The sequence below is a fragment of the Marmota monax genome, unplaced genomic scaffold (genome assembly GCF_021218885.2).
Source record: "Marmota monax isolate L192 unplaced genomic scaffold, Marmota_monax_Labrador192_F-V1.1 WCK01_AAM20220418_F8-fsc00222, whole genome shotgun sequence".
NCBI lineage: Eukaryota > Metazoa > Chordata > Mammalia > Rodentia > Sciuridae > Marmota > Marmota monax.
In genome coordinates, this window is record NW_026694968.1 from 1,753,366 (window position 1) to 1,773,316 (window position 19,951).

At 37.2% G+C, this 19,951-nt stretch overlaps 1 protein-coding gene across 5 annotated transcripts in view; it reads right to left on the bottom strand.

Moving 5' to 3' along the window:
- The window catches only part of Akap6 (A-kinase anchoring protein 6), a 589,717-nt gene that overhangs the window by 222,452 nt on the left and 347,314 nt on the right, over nt 1-19,951 (bottom strand). For all 5 annotated transcript variants that reach the window (XM_046427476.2, XM_058573661.1, XM_046427475.2 and 2 more), the window contains one exon: nt 9,009-9,131. In XM_046427476.2, coding sequence (XP_046283432.1) covers nt 9,009-9,131 — 123 coding nt within the window. The remainder of the gene's footprint in view (nt 1-9,008; nt 9,132-19,951) is intronic.

The following is a 19,951-nucleotide window of genomic DNA, read 5'->3' on the forward strand; positions in this document are numbered from 1 at the left end:
TTGTCTCCTAGATGTACAGAATTGATTACATGAGCAAAGGTAAGTGGTCTAGGACTTTCACATGTCCAAAAAGAGCTTTCTGCCACACCCACTCCCCACCTCTCCCAACACATCAGTCTCAAAATGCATGCATGCTATAAATTCCTGACAGACCCTTCTATCTCTATCCACCAAAGCTAATAACTCAAGGCTGTGGGTTCAGTATTTCAAATTCCCTAAAGAAAAGTAATATTGCTGTTCCCTTCAAAACTCTCACCTTAAACTCATGGGAATCAAAGCGGACAGACAGTTCACTAACACTTTTTGTGGTGCTAGGGATTGAACCCAGGGCCTTATGCATGTGAGGCAAGCACTCTACCAACTGAGCTATGTCCCCAGCCTGGCAAATGGAACTTTAAAGGTCCTGTGATGGCCCCAGCCTGCTCATGTTGGCTGAGGGAGGTGGAAGGCAGGTTGGCCACACAACTCTGGCTTTTGAAGTCTGACTGTCTTACAGTAGCCGAGTAGCACCATGCATATGGCTACTGCTGTTCTTGCGAAGCTCAACTTGCTTAGGCCATGCTTGTCTATCATCTCATCAGGGAAAGGGAGGTGAGAGAGGTGGGCACCAGGAAGTGGAAAAAAGAAAACTGTATCATCTCTTAACTTCAAGCAATGAAACATGGAGCAAAAGTGAAGACAGAAGGATACACAAAAGAAAACAGCCTCAAGTATTTTTGAAAGTTTTCTTATATGGCTAAAAATTCTGTGAGAAGTATTTTTTTGTTAATGATACATATGAAAATTATTTAATCATAAATGTAATATAAATATCTATATTGGATGACAATTGTGCACAAATATTTTTTGCTGAGAATTTTGTTAGCCAGGCCTTTAAAAAAAAATAAATACTCAGGGTAATAACACAATAAGGAAAAATTGTCAAACACTTCATGGGTACAAAAATAATGGATTTTTGTGCTGCGCTGCCACCCTGTGGCAACCAACTCAAATTGCAGGTATTAATCCTAAAATGAACAAAAAAGTTCAGAGGTGTGCTTTTACAAGTCCACCCCTGTAAACATGGACCAAAACACATACACATACAAATGTGGATCCTACTCACTTTTAAGGACATGGAGTAATAGTTGTCTACAGAGTGTGACAGACTCTCATTGCATGGAGTCCCTGAGTTGTTGCTATAGACAGACACTAACAGGATCAAGAGCAGACTCTCAAATGGTGTAAAAATAATAAAACTAATATGGATGTTCATGGAGTATTACTTGCAAAGTCATAAATAAGTAGAAAGCTTAAATTCCCATCATTGTAGGAAAGAATAACACAATAAGTTAATTAACACAACGATTAATTAAGAATAACAACACAATAAAATACTAAAGAACTTCTAAAACATACAGATCATCATATTCTTATGGAAAGATATTTGAGATATTCTTAGGTTCAGAAAGCAAACTGTTGAATAGTACATCTAAAATAAATTTAAAAATCCTTGAAATGTATGCTTTTACATAAAAAGGTTCAAAATTGTTTACATTCGCTACCCAGGGGAGGGTAAAGCTTTTACCCTTAGGGAGGGTAAAGCTTTTACTTCTAATTTTATGCTCTTTTATATGGTTTTATTTTTTGTGTGTGTTTTTAGTGAGTAGAATGTAATGTTTTTCTTTAACTGGAATCAAATAATTTCAGTAGTTTTATGAAAGAAAAAGTTTTCTCCACCTTAAACACATGCCCCTTTGTACTCACTGTACTCTAAGGACATCTGCCCCTTCTTTTCCATGAAAATACTATTGGTAATGTTCACACCACCTGGTTTCACACACTCACTCCCTAGAACTGCTCTTGAGCCTCAGTCCCACTCCACACCCACTGCAGCTCTCAGCGACGACTATATTCTTAGCTACATACAAATCTTACCCAAACTAATGTCCAATGCAGGGCAGTGGGCATTAGCAGCTTTGGAGGAGACAAGGGAAAATGGAATACATGTTGGTCATGATATTTCTCACCAGATAAGAGTGGCCTCAAAAAGAGAGGTGTTGACTTGTCTGATTTGTCACCTTCTCTAATTTGCCCCTGTTTCCCTATTCTCACTTTCCTCACCTAACATTGGCTCACATGCTGTCCACATTTCCTACCGCTCAATCATTCTTTAATCTACTCATTCAAGTATGGCCACCCTCATTGTAAGCTTGTTTCTTCCACACGTAAGTAAGAAAACTTTCCTGCTCTTTCCAGGACTGGAATACAAGTGTGCTTTTGCCAAGGGTAGAAACCTGTTACATGTTTATCAGACTGGCTTTTTAGATCTATCTAACCCTGGATTCCTCAAACTGTTAAGCTACCTGTGTTCTTTTAGAATAGAACCACTATAATATGTCTTTTAAAAATATTTCTATTCACATTATAGACAGTTGATTAATTAGTATTAATATTTTAAAAGTTCCTGTAAATATGGAAACAAAAGACCAAAGAACAAACAAATGGGTTCATAAAATGAGCAGATAGTCTTCAAAAAGGAAATGCATGTGACTCCTAAAAATATGAAGAGATACTCACCTCTATTTAAAACATAAGAAATACACACTGTTTAAAATTCAATAAGATGCCATTTTTAACTATCATGGTAACTAAGTTCAACCAATACTTTGGATAGCAAGAATGTGCAGCAACAGACATTCTCATGCAATGCTGAGTACAAACTCACATAATCTCTATCACAGAGTTTAGCAAAATATGAAAATTTTAAATGTACATAATATTTTTATTAATTTTTTATTTATATATGATAGAAGAATGCATTATAATTCATATTATACATAGAGCACAAATTTTTCATATCTCTGGTTGTATACAAGGTATATTCACACCAATTCCTGTCTTCATACATGTACTTTGGATAATGATGTCCATCACATTCCACTATCATTTCTAATACCATGCCCCCTCCCTTACCCTCCCACCCCTCTGCCCTATCTAGAGTTTGTCTGTTCCTCCCATGCTCCCCCTCCCTACCCACTATGAATCAGCCTCCTTATATCAGAGAAAATATTCGGCATTTGGTTTTTTGGGATTGGTTAACTTCACTTAGCTTTATCTTTTCTAACTCGATTTTCCTGCAAATGCCAGGGTTTTATTCTATTTTTTTGCTGAGTAATATATATATATATATATATATGTCACGTTTTTTGAATTTTTTAATTTCATCATCACTAGCAATTAGAGAAATGCAAATCAAAACAACTCTAAGATTTCATCTCACTCCAGTCAGAATGGCAGCTATTATGAAGACAAACAACAATAAGTGTTGGCAAGGATGTGGGGGAAAAGGTACACTTACACACTGCTGGTAGGACTGCATATTGGTGCAGCCAATCTGGAAAGCAGTATGGAGATTCCTTGGAAAATTGGGAATGGAACCACCATTTGACCCAGCTATCCCTCTCTTCAGTCTATAGCCAAAGGACTTAAAAACAGCATACTACAGGGACATAGCCACATCAATGTTTTTAGTAGCACAACTCACAATAGTTAAACTGTAGAACCAACCTAGATGCCCTTCAGTAGATGAATGGATATGTGCATAATGTTTCATCCAGAAATTTCACATGTACAGTATTCTAAGGGTATATGTATACTATGTAAGATGATGAATTTCAAAGCATATGCACTAAAGCATCATTTGTAATAGGAAAAAAGATTACAAAAACAACCTAAATTTCTAGCATAAAAGATTGCTTAAATAAGTTATGACATATTCATAAAAGGGAATAATGTACAGCCATTCAAAAGGAGGTAGTTCTATGTTTACTGAGTTTTCACTACTGCTAATATTAACTGAGGGAACAAAGAACATATATGCATTTATTTTTAAATACTTGGAAAAACTTTGAAATGATATAAAGAAATAAGGAGTAGTGGTTGCTTCAAGGGAGAACTGGTACCTGAGAGAACATGGTTAAGGGGGAGACTGACCTTCAACATCTTACTGCTTTGCTTTATTTACTCTTTGAATTCTACTGTCATATCTACACACAGTCAGTCAAAAAACATTTTTAAAACTGAAAACTGTCTACCTGTACTAGTACATCAAATACTATACTCAAATCCATTTTCTATCATGTCCATAATTATTCTCTTTTAAGCCCTGAACTTCACCTAGTTAATTATGCCAAGCTGATTTTATTCCCATAGCATTTATGGTTGATTCATGTCACTCTCCTGTTTTACAATAAAACAGACCTTCAGTGAGTCCCTATTTCCTCCAGATAAAAACTCAATCTGTGAAAAAATCATTCAATTTCCTTTACCATCAGCCCCAACCTGCAAGATTCCAACCTAGTCCAGGTCACACCAGATGGCTCAACACACCTACCTCACCTAGCCTATAAAATTTCCTCCCATTTTCTCTCCTCCTGTCTCTACCTACCAAAATTTTACATGTCCTTTGAGGTCTACATCAAACTACTCTTTGAATCTTCTCTATTCCCAGGAATAACAAATAAAAAATTTCCTCCATACTCCTAAGAGTGCTTCATTTATCCTACAAAAAGTCCTGAACAGAATATTATATTAGCAATTAAAGGGTCTATATACATATGATCTATGATTTCCTGCCTTAGATTAAAAATCCCTGAAAGAAAGAAACTAAGTTTATTTACCATGTATTCCTAACAACTAAATAACTTCCTGGCAATCACAGTTGCTTGAAATAGATAAACTGGAATTCATAGTCACATTTCCTTCCACTTTTCTCATTCATCAAACTCCATTAATAATGTGGTTTCTCTAAGACTAATTCTATGTGGTTGGTTAAAGTTTGCCTATTAAAACATATGCTGCCTATAAAAATTTACTCCCCAAGTTTAAGAGGGGCCCTGTGGTTGTTTTTTGTTTTTTGTTTTTTTTTTTTTTTCCTAAATCTTGGCACAACTGTCTGTTGTTGATTTGACTTCACTTTCTCTCACCAGACACTCTGATTGGCTCTAGGTAAGTGAATTTTTGATTTGTTTTCCAGGGACTGATTGTATATGCTCTAGTGGTCATTGGGTGAGCAAGGCATGTGTGAAAACAATTTGGGAGATCAGAATTATCAATTCAGGAGCAAATGGATATGAAATGGAAGCTCTAGAAAGGTGATTGCTGGCCTGATCTGCTGCTTTGCTCTTAAGCACTCTAATTCTGAAGATCCTCTTAAAAGATAAAAATTAATAAACTCTCTTAAGAGAAAAAAATCTAAAGATAGTTCTGCTCAAATGTGATCAGTCAAAAAGATTGTGGGGAAAACAGCTTAAACATCCATCAGCATGTGAATAGATACACCATTGTACATCCATGTAATGGACTACTACTCAGCAATAAAAAGGAATGCAACTGACAAGAGAAACACAACATATCTCAAAATAAGTATGTTGAACGAAGGAAACCAGACCTCTTCCCTTCAAAAAGAATGCATATGTTTGTTTCACTCACATAAAATTCTAGAAAATACAAATCCAATAGTGATATAAAGCAGATCAGTGATTGCTGAGGAATGGAAAGTGAAGGAGAGAGGAATTACAAAGAGTCATGAAGAATCTTTTGTGGGTGTATGAGTGTGTTCATTACCTTGATTATAGTAATGATTTCATGGGCATATATGATTTGCAGGTTGTCAAAACATAATATTGTATACTTAAAAGTATACCATTTATGACAATTGTACCTCCATAAAGCTGTTTTTAAAAGTAGTAGAAAGACAGAGGTGAGGGAAGAAACAGAGAACTGAGTCTATTCAAGAATAGACCAATATAATGCTATTTTAGAAGTAATTTTCAAAGAAGGATTGTTCGATACCCCCCAAAATACACTTCCAAAATGACATTTTCTTGAAATGTCATTTTCTAAGAAGATAGGAATTACAGTTTTGAAAGGAGCAGCCAGGTTTCAAGCAGAAGATTAATTATCATGGAAAATCATTGATGTATAATTGCAATTTCACAGTATTTCTTACTGTTAAAATAAAGCTCCTTCATATCTCTCATAAAATTATTATAAAGCTTTAATTGATTTGTGTTGGTGAAAACCCTTGGTTACCATCATGGAAAATAATTGAATCAAATATCAAAATATAAATGTACAACTTTTGTTATGATTTTTATATTTGTTTTTCTTTACAATTAATATTACAGGGTGCCAGCTATTATACTAGGGTAGATTCCCACTCTATGGGATTGTGCCTCTCTTCATTTAATGTTAAGTTATAGAATCTATAAAGTCATTTAAATAAACGTGTAGCTATCTCTACTATTGGATAACCTTGCAAATACCACTTACCCACTTGTTAGAAGCAAAAGTCATTTACATAGGATGTAAGGAATATAAATCTCTAGGCTTACTTATATATTTGCTTTTAAGGGAAGGTAAACTTTCTTTGCCTTCTCTTTGAGAATAACAATATTAATTCAGCATGACAGCAAGGATATGCAATAAAAATATAAATGACAATAATGGTCAGAAGGACAATATAGACACACAGAGACAGAAAAACTTAGTCTGTTTGAAGGATTTTTGAGCCACAGGCTATGTCTAGAGTAATTAACAGCATGAACAGTAACTATTAATGATTTTTTTTTTTTGGCAGTTCTGGGGATCAAACCCAGAGGCTGTTGTATGCTAGGCGGGTGCTCTACCACTGAGATACATCCTAGCCCATGACTGTCCTTAAGTGTTACTTAGTAGCAGTCCACACACTCTAGGGCTTTAGCAACTGTCAGGCATTGTTATTCATAATTTCAAAAGTGAAATTTGTGATTGTGACTTAATATCCAGTGGTCATAGTCTCTTACTATTTGAAAAGCCAAGGAAGAGAAGATATTCCTAAATTGTCTCTATTCCCACCAACATAATCAGAAATGATCAAGGAGAAAACTCGTCAAAGAAAGTGTTCAATCATTAGGCAGAAACAAGGCTATTCTGAAGAGAACTATCTTAAGAAGGATCTTCTGCTATGTTTCTCCAGTATAGCGATCCATAGCAAAGTAAATAATGATTTTCACGTTTTGGATGAGAATGTCATTATGAGGCAGATACAGATGCCTATAACTCACCTTAAAACATGCTGCAATTTATAAGGATAGATAGAATAACAGTAGTCACTAGGCATGTGGCAATTTAAATTCAAATGTAGTCAACTAAAATTAAAAATTCATTTCCTCAGGTGCACTAGTCACATTTCAAGCTCACAGCAGACGCATGTAGCTAGAGGTACCTGTACAGGACAGTGCGATATAAAATAATCCCGCATCACAGACAATTCTAGTGGACAGCTTTGGGATAGAATGAAACAGAGTCTAACACAAGGATACCAAATAAGGATCTCTGGAGTACTGGAGTTGAGAATGGGAGCACACACTGGTTTAAAGGGGTGTATCACTCAACTCCTAAAGCAGAAGGAGCTCTTGGCTCAGCCTCTCCTAGCCTGGCTTTCAATAAGTAACCTAGAGTTAAAGTGCTCTTTATGCCCCCATGCCCTCTGGGACCTCAAAAACTAAATGTGTGTTTTCCATAAAATATTAAATCAAGAAAATTAAGACAGCACACTTAATGTGAAATAAAGTTCATATACTCCTGTTTAAACACAGATTAGAATTTCTGTCAGAACAATGCCAGTGAAAAGTTGACATTCTAATTAATACAATTTACATTATAAAGCACTGAATATCTTTATCTTGCTATTATGAAATGCCCTCTTTTTTTAAAAAAAAAAATTGGAACTGTACTCAACAGGGAATTGAATACTAAGGGCACTATTTAAAAATACATGTACAAGAGAGGCAGTTGGGGTCACTGGCATTTTTACACACTATCAACTCAGGTCTCCAAAAAGGGAAGCAATATGCTCATCCTCTGCCACACATTTTGTCATTTTTATCATCCATACAGCTATCTGCATGCAGCAAGAGGATTTTGAGGCTTTCTTGCAACAATATAAACATGCTGCAAAACACAAACACATAAACACTAAGACATTTTCTTTCTCTTGCTCTCCTCTCTTTTCTCCCTCTCACAGTCTCTCCCTTCTGTCTCCCACTTAACATCACAGACAGCAGTTCTGCAGCCCTGTGAACACACACATATGTAGGACTCCCACACTGTGTTCACCCAATCCAAATTCTGACTTTGTAAGAGGGGCAGAAAATCAACCCCACAGTTGAGTACCCAAGGATTCGTGTTCATTGCCTTTGTCAATTTTATGCTATCAGTGAGGGGAATGAAGATGAGACCCTTAAAGCTTGGATTTTCATTTCCTGTGACAACGTGCTTTTTCTTCATGCTTTATCACTCTCTACTACTTGGTTTCCGCCCCTTCATAATTGATATCGGCCATTTGAAGCATTCAGTAAAAACCTCATGAGGTTCACCAAATGTCCCCCAGTCTATAATTCTTGCTTTTAACATACTCAGAAACATATTCATCCAAGTGTATTTCACTTCTCCTCCATGGTTTTCTCTGTGCACAGGGACGGGTATAATGCAGTTGTATTAATTATCTGCTGAAAAATCCACATAGCAGCAAAAATGATGGAGATCATTGTTTTAAATATTTTATTAAAATAACCCAGTGTAGAACAGATAAAGTAGATCCTCTTGATAATGAGAGGCTCATTAATTTTACAAGAATTCTAGAAAGCTTAGAATGGTCATCAAAATTGTCTTTCATTAATCTATTTTTTTTAAGAGGAAAACCTTTGATTGTCACTTGAGAGAGCAAGGCACTAGTAAAATTTTCTAAGGTATTTTTAAATAGTTATTTACCCTTCTGGAAAAAAATTTTAAAAATTCTAAATTTCATAATATTACTTGAAACACCTATAAATCTTCAGCTTTTGTAGTTTACCCCATTAGAATTTGGTTTCACTAGCATTTAATGACTATTGGTAACTAAAACTGATGTTTTAAATAGACAAACAAGCAGCACATTAACGTCCTTCAATTACTGATAATAAGAACAATACAATCTTGCCTACCAAGTGTGTCTCCAGGTACAGTTTGAGGCCATCCGTCTCTGCTTTAGGGGGAGTCCAATTCTCAGTGGTTTCCATGGCTTCATTTAACCAATGAATAAATTCATCCAGCTTGTTGACAAACCCCTTATGAGAGAAAATAAAAGGGCAAAAAGAAAAAGAAAGGCATATTAGTCAGTTATTTTTTAAGCCAAACTTAAAAATTCCAAACTTCACCCGTGGTGAAAAGTGATGAAAGTGATACCACTTCACACCCACCCTAGCGCCATTTTTGCTGTGATGAGATTTCTACTATTCCTGGCCCTGAAATCTCTCCAAATAGGAAAACAAAAACAAATTTTTAAAACATGTTCTTTCATTTCCCCCTCCCCCTTAGGAACACTTTCCTGAAGAATCTGGATTGGATTGTGGGGTATCACTGTATAGGTGACCTCAAAACATCAAAACATTTTTGGTGTCTGTCAAGTATCACCTTGCCAAAAAGTCAGATCAGATGTTTTAGGAAAGCCCACTGAATTTAGGTGATAAAAGCATTTTTATAAGGATGGTGTTCTTTACTCAGAGGCCTATGGAGTTGAGTTGCCTTTGCTGAACTAGAAATATATTCTGAAATCACATAAGCACTTGGACAAGCTCTATCCGCGGTCCAAAGGTCTGGCTGAGCCTGGGTGCTAAGAAAAATGGAAGAGAAGAAGAGTAAGGCCGATGAACAAACACAACCACCTGACTCTGGGTATGTCTGGACATAAATATTCTTGTCTAGCAAGCACAAATCACAATAATCTTGCAATTTTTCAAATAGTGGCTATAAAATTTTATTGACCATTTAAAAGAACACATCTGTAGAAACGAAAAATAATTTGAAGAAATGAAAGACCAGCTACAAACCTAAGCAAAGGCATGGGGCTTAGCGTCTGCTTTCCACGTCTAGGTAAACAGCACCACCTGGAGGTCATAATGAGCAAGGGCAGGCTGCCACACTTTTAAGCTTGGGATGCTATTTCCCCATTAAACTAACTCCTTCAAGTTTGCCTTTTTATTAATTTTGACTAATATCTTTAATGCATAACTGGGCTATCCTGAAACCAAAGTGAGAATAGCGAAAATTCATTTTCTTTTATCACGCCTCTCAGAAGCTATGTTTTGCTGTTTAGCATTCTACTAGATAATTCTTTAAGGTTCATAATCCTTTAATTTGTGCAATTGATTTGTCTCAAAAGAATTATTAGAAAAATAAATATGGGATCAAGGAGGGTTATAAATAGAAAGGCAGAAAAATAACACTTAGAAACATTCCTATCTATTAGAGGACAAAGCAGAGATGTGGACAGAGGCCCAAGGAATCAGATCATACCGTCCCACGTCCTGTCCATAGTTTCATATTGTCAACCTAAATGGAGCTCAGTATTTTACCACATAGGGTAGTATGTCATGTATTTTCCCCATATTCTATAAATGCTAGCAAAAGCTTTCTATATTGAAATGTCCCTACTGTGTCAAGACTCAGAGGACACAGGTGACACATTACTAAGATTTCACAAATGAAAGGGTTTTTAAAGTGTTTTAAAAATCTATCCTAATCAGGTAGTTTGGTAAAGCCAATAAGAAATATCATATTAAAAACAGTTTAATCAGAAACTGTGACCTAGACAATTGCAACTGGATGATTTTGCATGAGGTAGTTCAATGCATCAATCCTGGCCTCCAAACCTAAACTAATGATATTAATGAGGCTTCCTTTAAATATTATTCAGAAGAGTTTCTTCTAGATGAGGTAAAAGCGTACTACAGAGAACATTTCATGAATTTCACACCTACATTCCCTTACAAAATATATTTCTAATGATCCACAAAATCAACATTTTTCTAGTTTCTTCATATTACAAGTTTTTCTAAATGCTAGTAATCTATGCCAAATAATTCATTTTGCCCTTTCTCATATATTTTAGATATCAGTTTTTCAGCTTCTTCTCCTTTCCTGCATTTTCATAAATTTAAGAGTTGCTTTGTTTTTCATTTCCTCCCCAATACTTGACTCTTAATGTAGAAGTTACACATATCCACATTCAGTCTTCTCAAGAGAGCTTTCCACCTGTTCAACATGATATTCCCCAAACTCCTTTTTCTGATAGACTACCTAGGACTTAGAATATTTCACAAATTCATATCTGACTTGATGATTATCATGAAGCCCTTCAGATGTTTACATTAAGTTTATGAAAAGTAGAGACAGAGACTATTAAAACTCAAGTCCTAACTCTTGATACTCTCATAATGGAATTTTCATAAAAAATCGAGACCCTTTGTTGAACAGATGGGCTTACAGAAATACTACCATCTATAGAAGTTTATCAGCAAAGCAGATGGTTGATGACTGTGAGGTGAAAATAGTATTTTATAGTACTTACAGTACTGGCCACATTTTTACTATTGAATTTGGACTTGAGTTGCTATATCTGTGTAAACAATTGGTTTTTGGGGAAAAATTAAGTCAGGAAGTCAATTATTTTGGAAAGGACTGATTAAATCCAAGAAGACAAATAGCAAGAGATAGTTTGTGAAATATAAGCAGTAACAGACTATTAATTACTTTATTTCTCTCTGAAAAACAAATCAATGAGAGAGTACCTAAATGGATAGGTGCCTCATTATAAAAGGTTATTCTTAGCCAAGGATTATTAAACAATGTGTATCATATTTCCTAAAAGAACCATGATTACATAGGTAGCTGCAATTTTTGAGGTGTATATTAGGCAAAATGCATGGGAACTGGGAAAACTTTTATGGATGATCTCTCTGTAGCCCAGCGTAACAGAAAAACTGTTTGTTTGTCTGGTGTCAAAGAAACAAGGGCGAGGGGGACCCAACATGGCGGCCGGTGAGGAGGCAGCACTTTCAGTATCTCCACATTAACGGGATCAGAGAGACCCATTAATATGCCTAGATTCTACCTGCTGAGGAACTTCTAGCAAAATTCCGCTGAAAGGAGACCTGCCGGGAATTATTAAGTTTATTAGAGGTGACAGTTTGTCCCAGATGAGTGAATCTCGGCCACGCGGCACAGAGGTCCAGTCCCGCCGGCCGCCGCCGAATGGCTGCGGCCCACCCGTTGCGGCGAACGTTCGAACGGCCGCCCGCCCGGCTCTGCGAACGGCCCCGCCCCCACGGCGAACACCCCCGCCCGACCAGCTCGGCAAACGGCCCGTCCGCCCGGCTCAGGAGGTGACGTGAAGGGACTCTAACCAAGCCTTTATGAAATAGCGAACTGGGAACTAAAACCAGAGATTGAGTCAGACCAGAGACAAGCCAGTTCCACCCCTCCCTTCGGACACTCCAGCAAAGAGCCAGGGGCCCACCATAGCAGAGAGGGGAAGTCACCAGAGTTCGGCCAACGAGATTCCTTCCCAGCGGAATCTACTTTAGCAGGTGTGTGACTCCCACCCACATCAGATACAAACAACCGGGAAACTTCAAAAATCTCTCCGTGGGCGTGACCGTAAGGGCCAAGGGACTCCCGACCCCCAATTCCCCCTACCGCCAGTGACGTGGGCGTGACTGTAGGGGCAGAGGGAAGCAGAGAAGACTCCCCACCCCCAACTCCCCCAACCGCCAACTGAGAGGGCGTGACAGTAGGGGCAGAGGGAAACAGAGGACACTCCTGACCCCCAACTCCTCCTACCGCCAGCGGAGTGGTCATGATTGTAGGGACTGAGGGAAGCAGAGGGGATCCTCGACCCCCAACTCCCATTACCACCAGTGGCGACACCCAAGGTCTTAGCCGCCAGCTTCCGAGGGCGTGCCCACCAAAGGGGTCTGGAAAAATTAAACTATTGACTCCCAGACCACAGCTCCACAGCACTGGGGCTTAGATGAATGACAGAGAGAGTGCTCAGTCGTTCGGGAAATAGGGCACGCGGTGGGGCTGAAAGTGTAACCAGATCCTTGGGGAACCGCCTCTGGTGAGCAGGACTTGGCTGGCTGGCAGGAGGAAGGGGAGGAGGGGCCGTAGAAGTGAAACGGCTCTGGACTAACAGGATTGAGAGACTCCCAGGAGCTGCCTTACAGGGATTGCTGTTGACACACAAAGGGCAAAACTCAGCTCGGAGGGCACAGCTCTGCCTACGGGAAGAGAAGAAAATGGATATCTAAGACCTAATTTTATTTCTTATTTTATTTTATTTTCTCTCTCCCCTTTTCCTTCTTTCTTTCCCCTTTCAAGTTTTATTGTTCTTTCTATTCTCCTCTATTCTATCTATCTCCCTCTCCTTCTTTCTTTTCAAGAGCACCTTCCTTCCCCTTCCCCCCAACTTTCATCCCAAGCATTACGTCCTCCATTACGTGTAATTGTCTAAATGCAAATAGGTGAATGTTTCGAGGCCGTCTATAGGGCTCCTAAATACCTAGCTACTACCAACACCCTGATCCAATCGACGGTTAGTATCCCCCTTCAGTAGAGCAACCTTCTAAAGTAGCCAAGACATACTAACCCTTATACCTTCATAGCACCTAACCTAAAGTCCTAAGAACAAACAACAAATCACTATATGCATACAGAATCCGGAAGCCCTTTATAAATTGAATGAATCAGCTTTAAAGTACAATAAAGCCCAACATCTCTAGGCATAATCTCCCACCACAAAGGAGAGAAAACAGAGATATACAAAGCCAAAACAAATGTATAGGAGAAAGCAGTTACTAAGCAGCCAAACAGAGCTGGAAAGTAACGTGAACAACATGAAAAAACAAGGGGAAAAAGGATTACAGACAATGCAGGACAACTTAAATCTACAGGAGGACCTAGAAGCATCAGAAACATGGACAGGGAAAGAAATCAAGGCATACCTAACTCAGATGGAACGGAATATTAGAGAAGGCATGAGACACCAAGTCCAAGCATTGAAAGTATATTTTGAAAACAAACTAAACAAACAAATTCAAACTGCAAAGAACGAGCTTTACCAGGAGATAGAGATCTTAAAAAAAAAAAACAAAACAGTAATCCTAGAAATGCAAGAAACCATAAACCAGATTAAAAACTCTAACGAGAATATTACAAATAGACTAGATCAAGTAGAAGTCAGAACATCAGATAATGAAGACAAAGTTTATCAACTTGAAAAGAATATAGTCAACACAGAAAAGATGCTTAAATCTCACGAGCAATCTATCCAAGAGATATGGGATCTCATAAAAAAACCAAATTTGAGAGTCATTGGGATAGAAGAAGGCACAGAGGTTCAAACCAAAGGAATGGACAACTTATTAAATGAAATAATCCTAGAAAACTTCCCAGAGATGAAATATGGAATGGATTGCCAAATCCTGGAAGCCTACAGGACCCCAAACATCCAAAACCATAATAGACCAACTCCAAGACATATAATTATGAAGATAGCCAACATACAGTACAAGGAGAGAATATTAAAAGCTACGAGAGAAAGGAGGCAGATTACATTCAGGGGTAAACCAATTAGGTTAACGACTGATTTTTCATCACAGACTTTGAAAGTGAGAAGATCCTGGAATAATGTATTTCAAACGCTGAAAAATAATGGATTCCAACCAAGAATACTGTATCCAGCAAAATTAAGCTTCAGCTTTGACAATGAAATTAAAATCTTTCACGATAAACAAAAGCTAAAAGAATTCGCAGCCAGAAAACCAGCACTGCAAAGCATTTTGGGCAAAATACTACAAGAAGAGGAATGGAAAAATAGTGCCCAAAACTAACAGCGGGAGGTATCTCAGTAAAGGGGGAGGAAAATAACCAAAAAGTAAAAACTAGCCAAACTAAAATAAATAAATAAATAAACATGACTGGAAGTACAAATCATATTTCAATTGTAACCTTAAATGTTAATGGCCTAAACTCACCAATTAAGAGACATAAGCTAGTAACCTGGATCAAAAAAACAAATCCAACAATATGCTGCCTTCAGGAGACTCATATGATAGGAAAAGACATACACAGGCTGAAGGTGAAAGGTTGGGAAAAATCATACCACTCACATGGCCCTCGGAAGCAAGCAGGAGTCGCCATACTCATATCGAATAAAATCAACTTCAAACCTAAGTTAATCAAAAGGGATAAAGAAGGACACTATATCCTGTTAAAAGGAACCATCCACCAACAAGACATAACAATTATCAATTTGTATGCACCAAACAATGGTGCGGCAACGTTCATAAAACAAACTCTCCTCAAGTTCAAGAGTCAAATTGACCACAACACAATAATTATGGGTGACTTCAACACACCGCTCTTGCCATTAGACAGATCCTCCAGACAAAAGCTGAATAAAGAAACTATAGAACTCAATAACACAATCAATAACCTAGACTTAACCGACATATATAGAATATATCAACCATCATCAAGTGGATACACTTTCTTCTCAGCAGCACATGGATCTTACTCAAAGATAGATCATATATTATGCCATAGGGCAACTCTTAGTAAATATAAAGGTGTGGAGATAATACCATGCACCATATCTGATCATAATGGAATGAAACTGGAAATCAATGATAAAAGAAGGAAGGAAAAATCCTGCATCACATGGAAAATAAACAATATGTTACTGAATGATCAATGGATTACAGAAGACATAAAGGAGGAAATCAAAAAATTCTTAGAGATAAACGACAATTCAGACACAACATACCGGAATCTATGGGACACAATGAAAGCAGTTTTAAGAGGGAAATTCATTTCCTGGAGTTCATTCCTCAAAAAAAGAAAAAAACCAACAAATAAATGAACTCACACTACATCTCAAAACCCTAGAAAAGGAAGAGCAAAACAACAGCAAATATAGCAGAAGACAAGAAATAATTAAAATCAGAGCGGAAATCAACAAAATTGAAACAAAAAAAACATTGAAAAAATTGATAAAACTAAAAGTTGGTTCTTTGAAAAAATAAATAAGATCGACAGACCCTTAGCCATGCTAACGAAGAGAAGAAGAGAGAAAACTCAAATTACTAACATATGGGATGAAAAAGGCAATATCACAACAGACACTACAGAAATACAGAAGATAATTAGAAAATATTTTGAAACGCTATATTCTAATAAAATAGAAGACAGTGAAGATATCGATAAATTTCTTAAGTCATATGATCTGCCCAGATTGAGTCAGGAAGACACACACAATTTGAACAGACCAATAACAAAGGAAGAAATAGAAGAAGCCATCAAAAGACTACCAACCAAGAAAAGCCCTGGACCAGATGGGTATACAGCAGAGTTTTACAAAACCTTCAAAGAAAAATTAATACCAATACTTTTCAAGCTATTTCAAGAAATAGAAAAAGAAGGAGCTCTTCCAAATTCATTCTATGAGGCCAACATCACCCTGATCCCGAAACCAGACAAAGACACTTCAAAAAAAGAAAACTACAGACCAATATCTCTAATGAACATAGATGCAAAAATTCTCAATAAAATCCTGGCAAATCGAATACAAAAGCATATCAAAAAAATTGTGCACCATGATCAAGTAGGATTCATCCCTGGGATGCAAGGTTGGTTCAATATACGGAAATCAATAAATGTTATTCACCACATCAATAGACTTATAGATAAGAACCATATGATCGTCTCGATAGATGCAGAAAAAGCATTCGACAAAGTACAGCATCCCTTTATGTTCAAAACACTAGAAAAACTAGGGATAACAGGAACTTACCTCAACATTGTAAAAGCTTCATATGCTAAGCCTCAGGCTAGCATCATTCTAAATGGAGAAAAACTGAAGGCATTCCCGCTAAAATCTGGAACAAGACAGGGATGCCCTCTCTCACAACTTCTATTTAATTTAGTCCTTGAAATACTAGTCAGAGCAATTAGACAGACAAAAGAAATTAAAGGCATAAAAATAGGAAAAGAAGAACTAAAAATATCACTATTTGTGGACGACATGATCCTATACCTAGAAGACCCAAAAGGGTCTACAAAGAAACTACTAGAACTAATAAATGAATTCAGCAAAGTGGCAGGATATAAAATCAACACGCATAAATCAAAGGCATTCCTGTATATCAGCAACAAAACTTCTGAAATGGAAATGAGGAAAACCACCCCATTCACAATATCCCCCCAAAAAATAAAATACTTGGGAATCAACCTAACAAAAGAGGTGAAAGATTTATACAATGAAAACTACAGAACCCTAAAGAGAGAGATAAAAGAAGATCTTAGAAGATGGAAAAATGTACCCTGTTCATGGATAGGCAGAACCAACATCATCAAAATGGCGATATTACCCAAAGTTCTCTACAGGTTCAACGCAATGCCAATCAAAATCCCAACGGCATTTCTTGTAGAAATAGATAAAGCTATCATGAAATTCATATGGAAAAACAAAAGACCCAGAATAGCAAAAGCAATTCTAAGCAGGAAGTGTGAATCTAGAGGTATAGCGATACCAGATTTCAAACTGTACTACAGAGCAATAGTAACAAAAACAGCATGGTACTGGTACCAAAACAGGCAGGTGGACCAATGGTACAGAATAGAGGACACAGAGACCAATCCACAAAATTACAACTTTCTTATATTTGATAAAGGGGCTAAAAGCATGCAGGGAGAAAGGATAGCATCTTCAACAAATGGTGCTGGGAAAACTGGAAATCCATATGCAACAAAATGAAGCTGAACCCCTTTCTCATGCCATGCACAAAAGTTAATTCAAAGTGGATCAAAGAGCTTGATATCAAATCAGAGACTCTGCGCCTGATAGAAGAAAAAGTTGGCTCCGATCTACATATTGTGGGGTCGGGCTCCAAATTCCTTAATAGGACGCCCATAGCCCAAGAGTTAAATACAAGAATAAACAAATGGGACTTACTTAAACTAAAAAGTTTTTTCTCAGCAAGAGAAACAATAAGAGAGGTAAATAGGGAACCTACATCCTGGGAACAAATTTTTACTCCTCACACTTCAGATAGAGCCCTAATATCCAGAATATACAAAGAACTCAAAAAATTAAACAATAAGATAACAAATAACCCTATCAACAAATGGGCCAAGGACCTGAACAGACACTTCTCAGAGGAGGACATACAATCAATCAACAAGTACATGAAAAAATGCTCACCATCTCTAGCAGTCAGAGAAATGCAAATCAAAACCACCCTAAGATACCATCTCACTCCAGTAAGATTGGCAGCCATTATGAAGTCAAACAACAATAAGTGCTGGCAAGGATGTGGGGAAAAGGGTACACTTGTACATTGCTGGTGGGACTGCAAATTGGTGCAGCCAATATGGAAAGCAGTATGGAGATTCCTGGGAAAGCTGGGAATGGAACCACCATTTGACCCAGCTATCGCCCTTCTCGGTCTATTCCCTGAGGACCTTAAAAGAGCATACTATAGGGATACTGCCACATCAATGATCATAGCAGCACAATTCACAATAGCTAGACTCTGGAATCAACCTAGATGTCCTTCAATAGATGAATGGATAAAAAAAATGTGGCATTTATACACAATGGAGTATTACGCAGCACTAAAAAACGACAAAATCATGGAATTTGCAGGGAAATGGATGGCATTAGAGCAGATTATGCTAAGTGAAGCTAGCCAATCCTTAAAAAACAAATGCCAAATGTCTTCTTTGATATAAAGAGAGCAACTAAGAACAGAACAGGGAGGAAGAGCATGAGGAAAAGATTAACATTAAACAGAGACAATTGGGGGGAGGGAAAGGGAGAGAAAAGGGAAATTACATGGAAATGGAAGGAGACCCTCATTTTTACACAAAATTACATATAAGAGTTTGTGAGGGGAAAGGGGAAAAAAAACAAGGGAGAGAATTGAATAACAGCAGATGGGGTAGAGAGGAAAGATGGGAGGGAAGGGGAGAGGGGATAGTAGGGGATAGGAAAGGTAGCAGAATACAACAGTCACTAATATGGCATTATGTAAAAATGTGGATGTGTAACCGATGTGATTCTGCAACCTGTATTTGGGGTAAAAATGGGAGTTCATAACCCACTTGAATCAAATGTATGAAAGATGATATGTCAGGAGCTTTGTAATGTTTTGAACAACCAATAAAAAAAAAGAGATAACTGTTAGGACTGAGAATATGAAGGAAGGAAGGACACAGTAATGAAACATACTCTGGAAGTAACACAGAGGAATGCTGATCTCAAGAAGAGGTGAATTATTGTTTCCATGAAAACTTCTGTATACCATCCAGCTTGATTTGACTTTTTCTCTGTTTAAATCTCTATTGAATAAATTCACCATAATCGATCATCTTAAAAAAATAAATAAACAAACAAGGGCCCTTTCAAGGCTCCTCTCTGGATTTTTTTCTGAATTATATTCTCATTTGTACCAATTTTTATTTGTTGCACTTTTCCTCTTTCCTTGTCCATACTCAGTTTTATCAGTCACAATAGAAACCTGAAAAATCCCAGTGTTCCTGCCTTATAATTAAAAAAAAAACTTAGTACCTCTCCCTTTTGGGGAGATCTAAGTTTTCTACTTCCTCTCCTGCTTCTATGTGTAAGTTTCAAGAATATACAGAAATCATGAAAGCAAGTGAAACTGGAGTCCATTCAATTCTTGCTATCTTTGTCAATTCTTCTTCTCCACCTCTCTCAGCTCCTACCACAGTATTCTGTGTAGAGTGTCTGTGGGTTATCCCTATATCATGGTGCTCTCTTTCTTAGAAAGATCAAGGAAGTAACACTTGATACATATACCAGGTGAGTATGCAAAGTATTCACATTTAAACACATACAACACATGTTTGATGCTCATTTTCATAAGTTCTGCTTAAATCTTGGTGGTATGAATATAGGAAAATGAGTCTGACTTAAGTATCAACATAGAAAAATAGAGAAAATATTTTAAAAATTATTTTTGAACACCATTTAAAATCTAGTACAATAAGTACTGATCATTTATTCATTCCATTAACAAATATT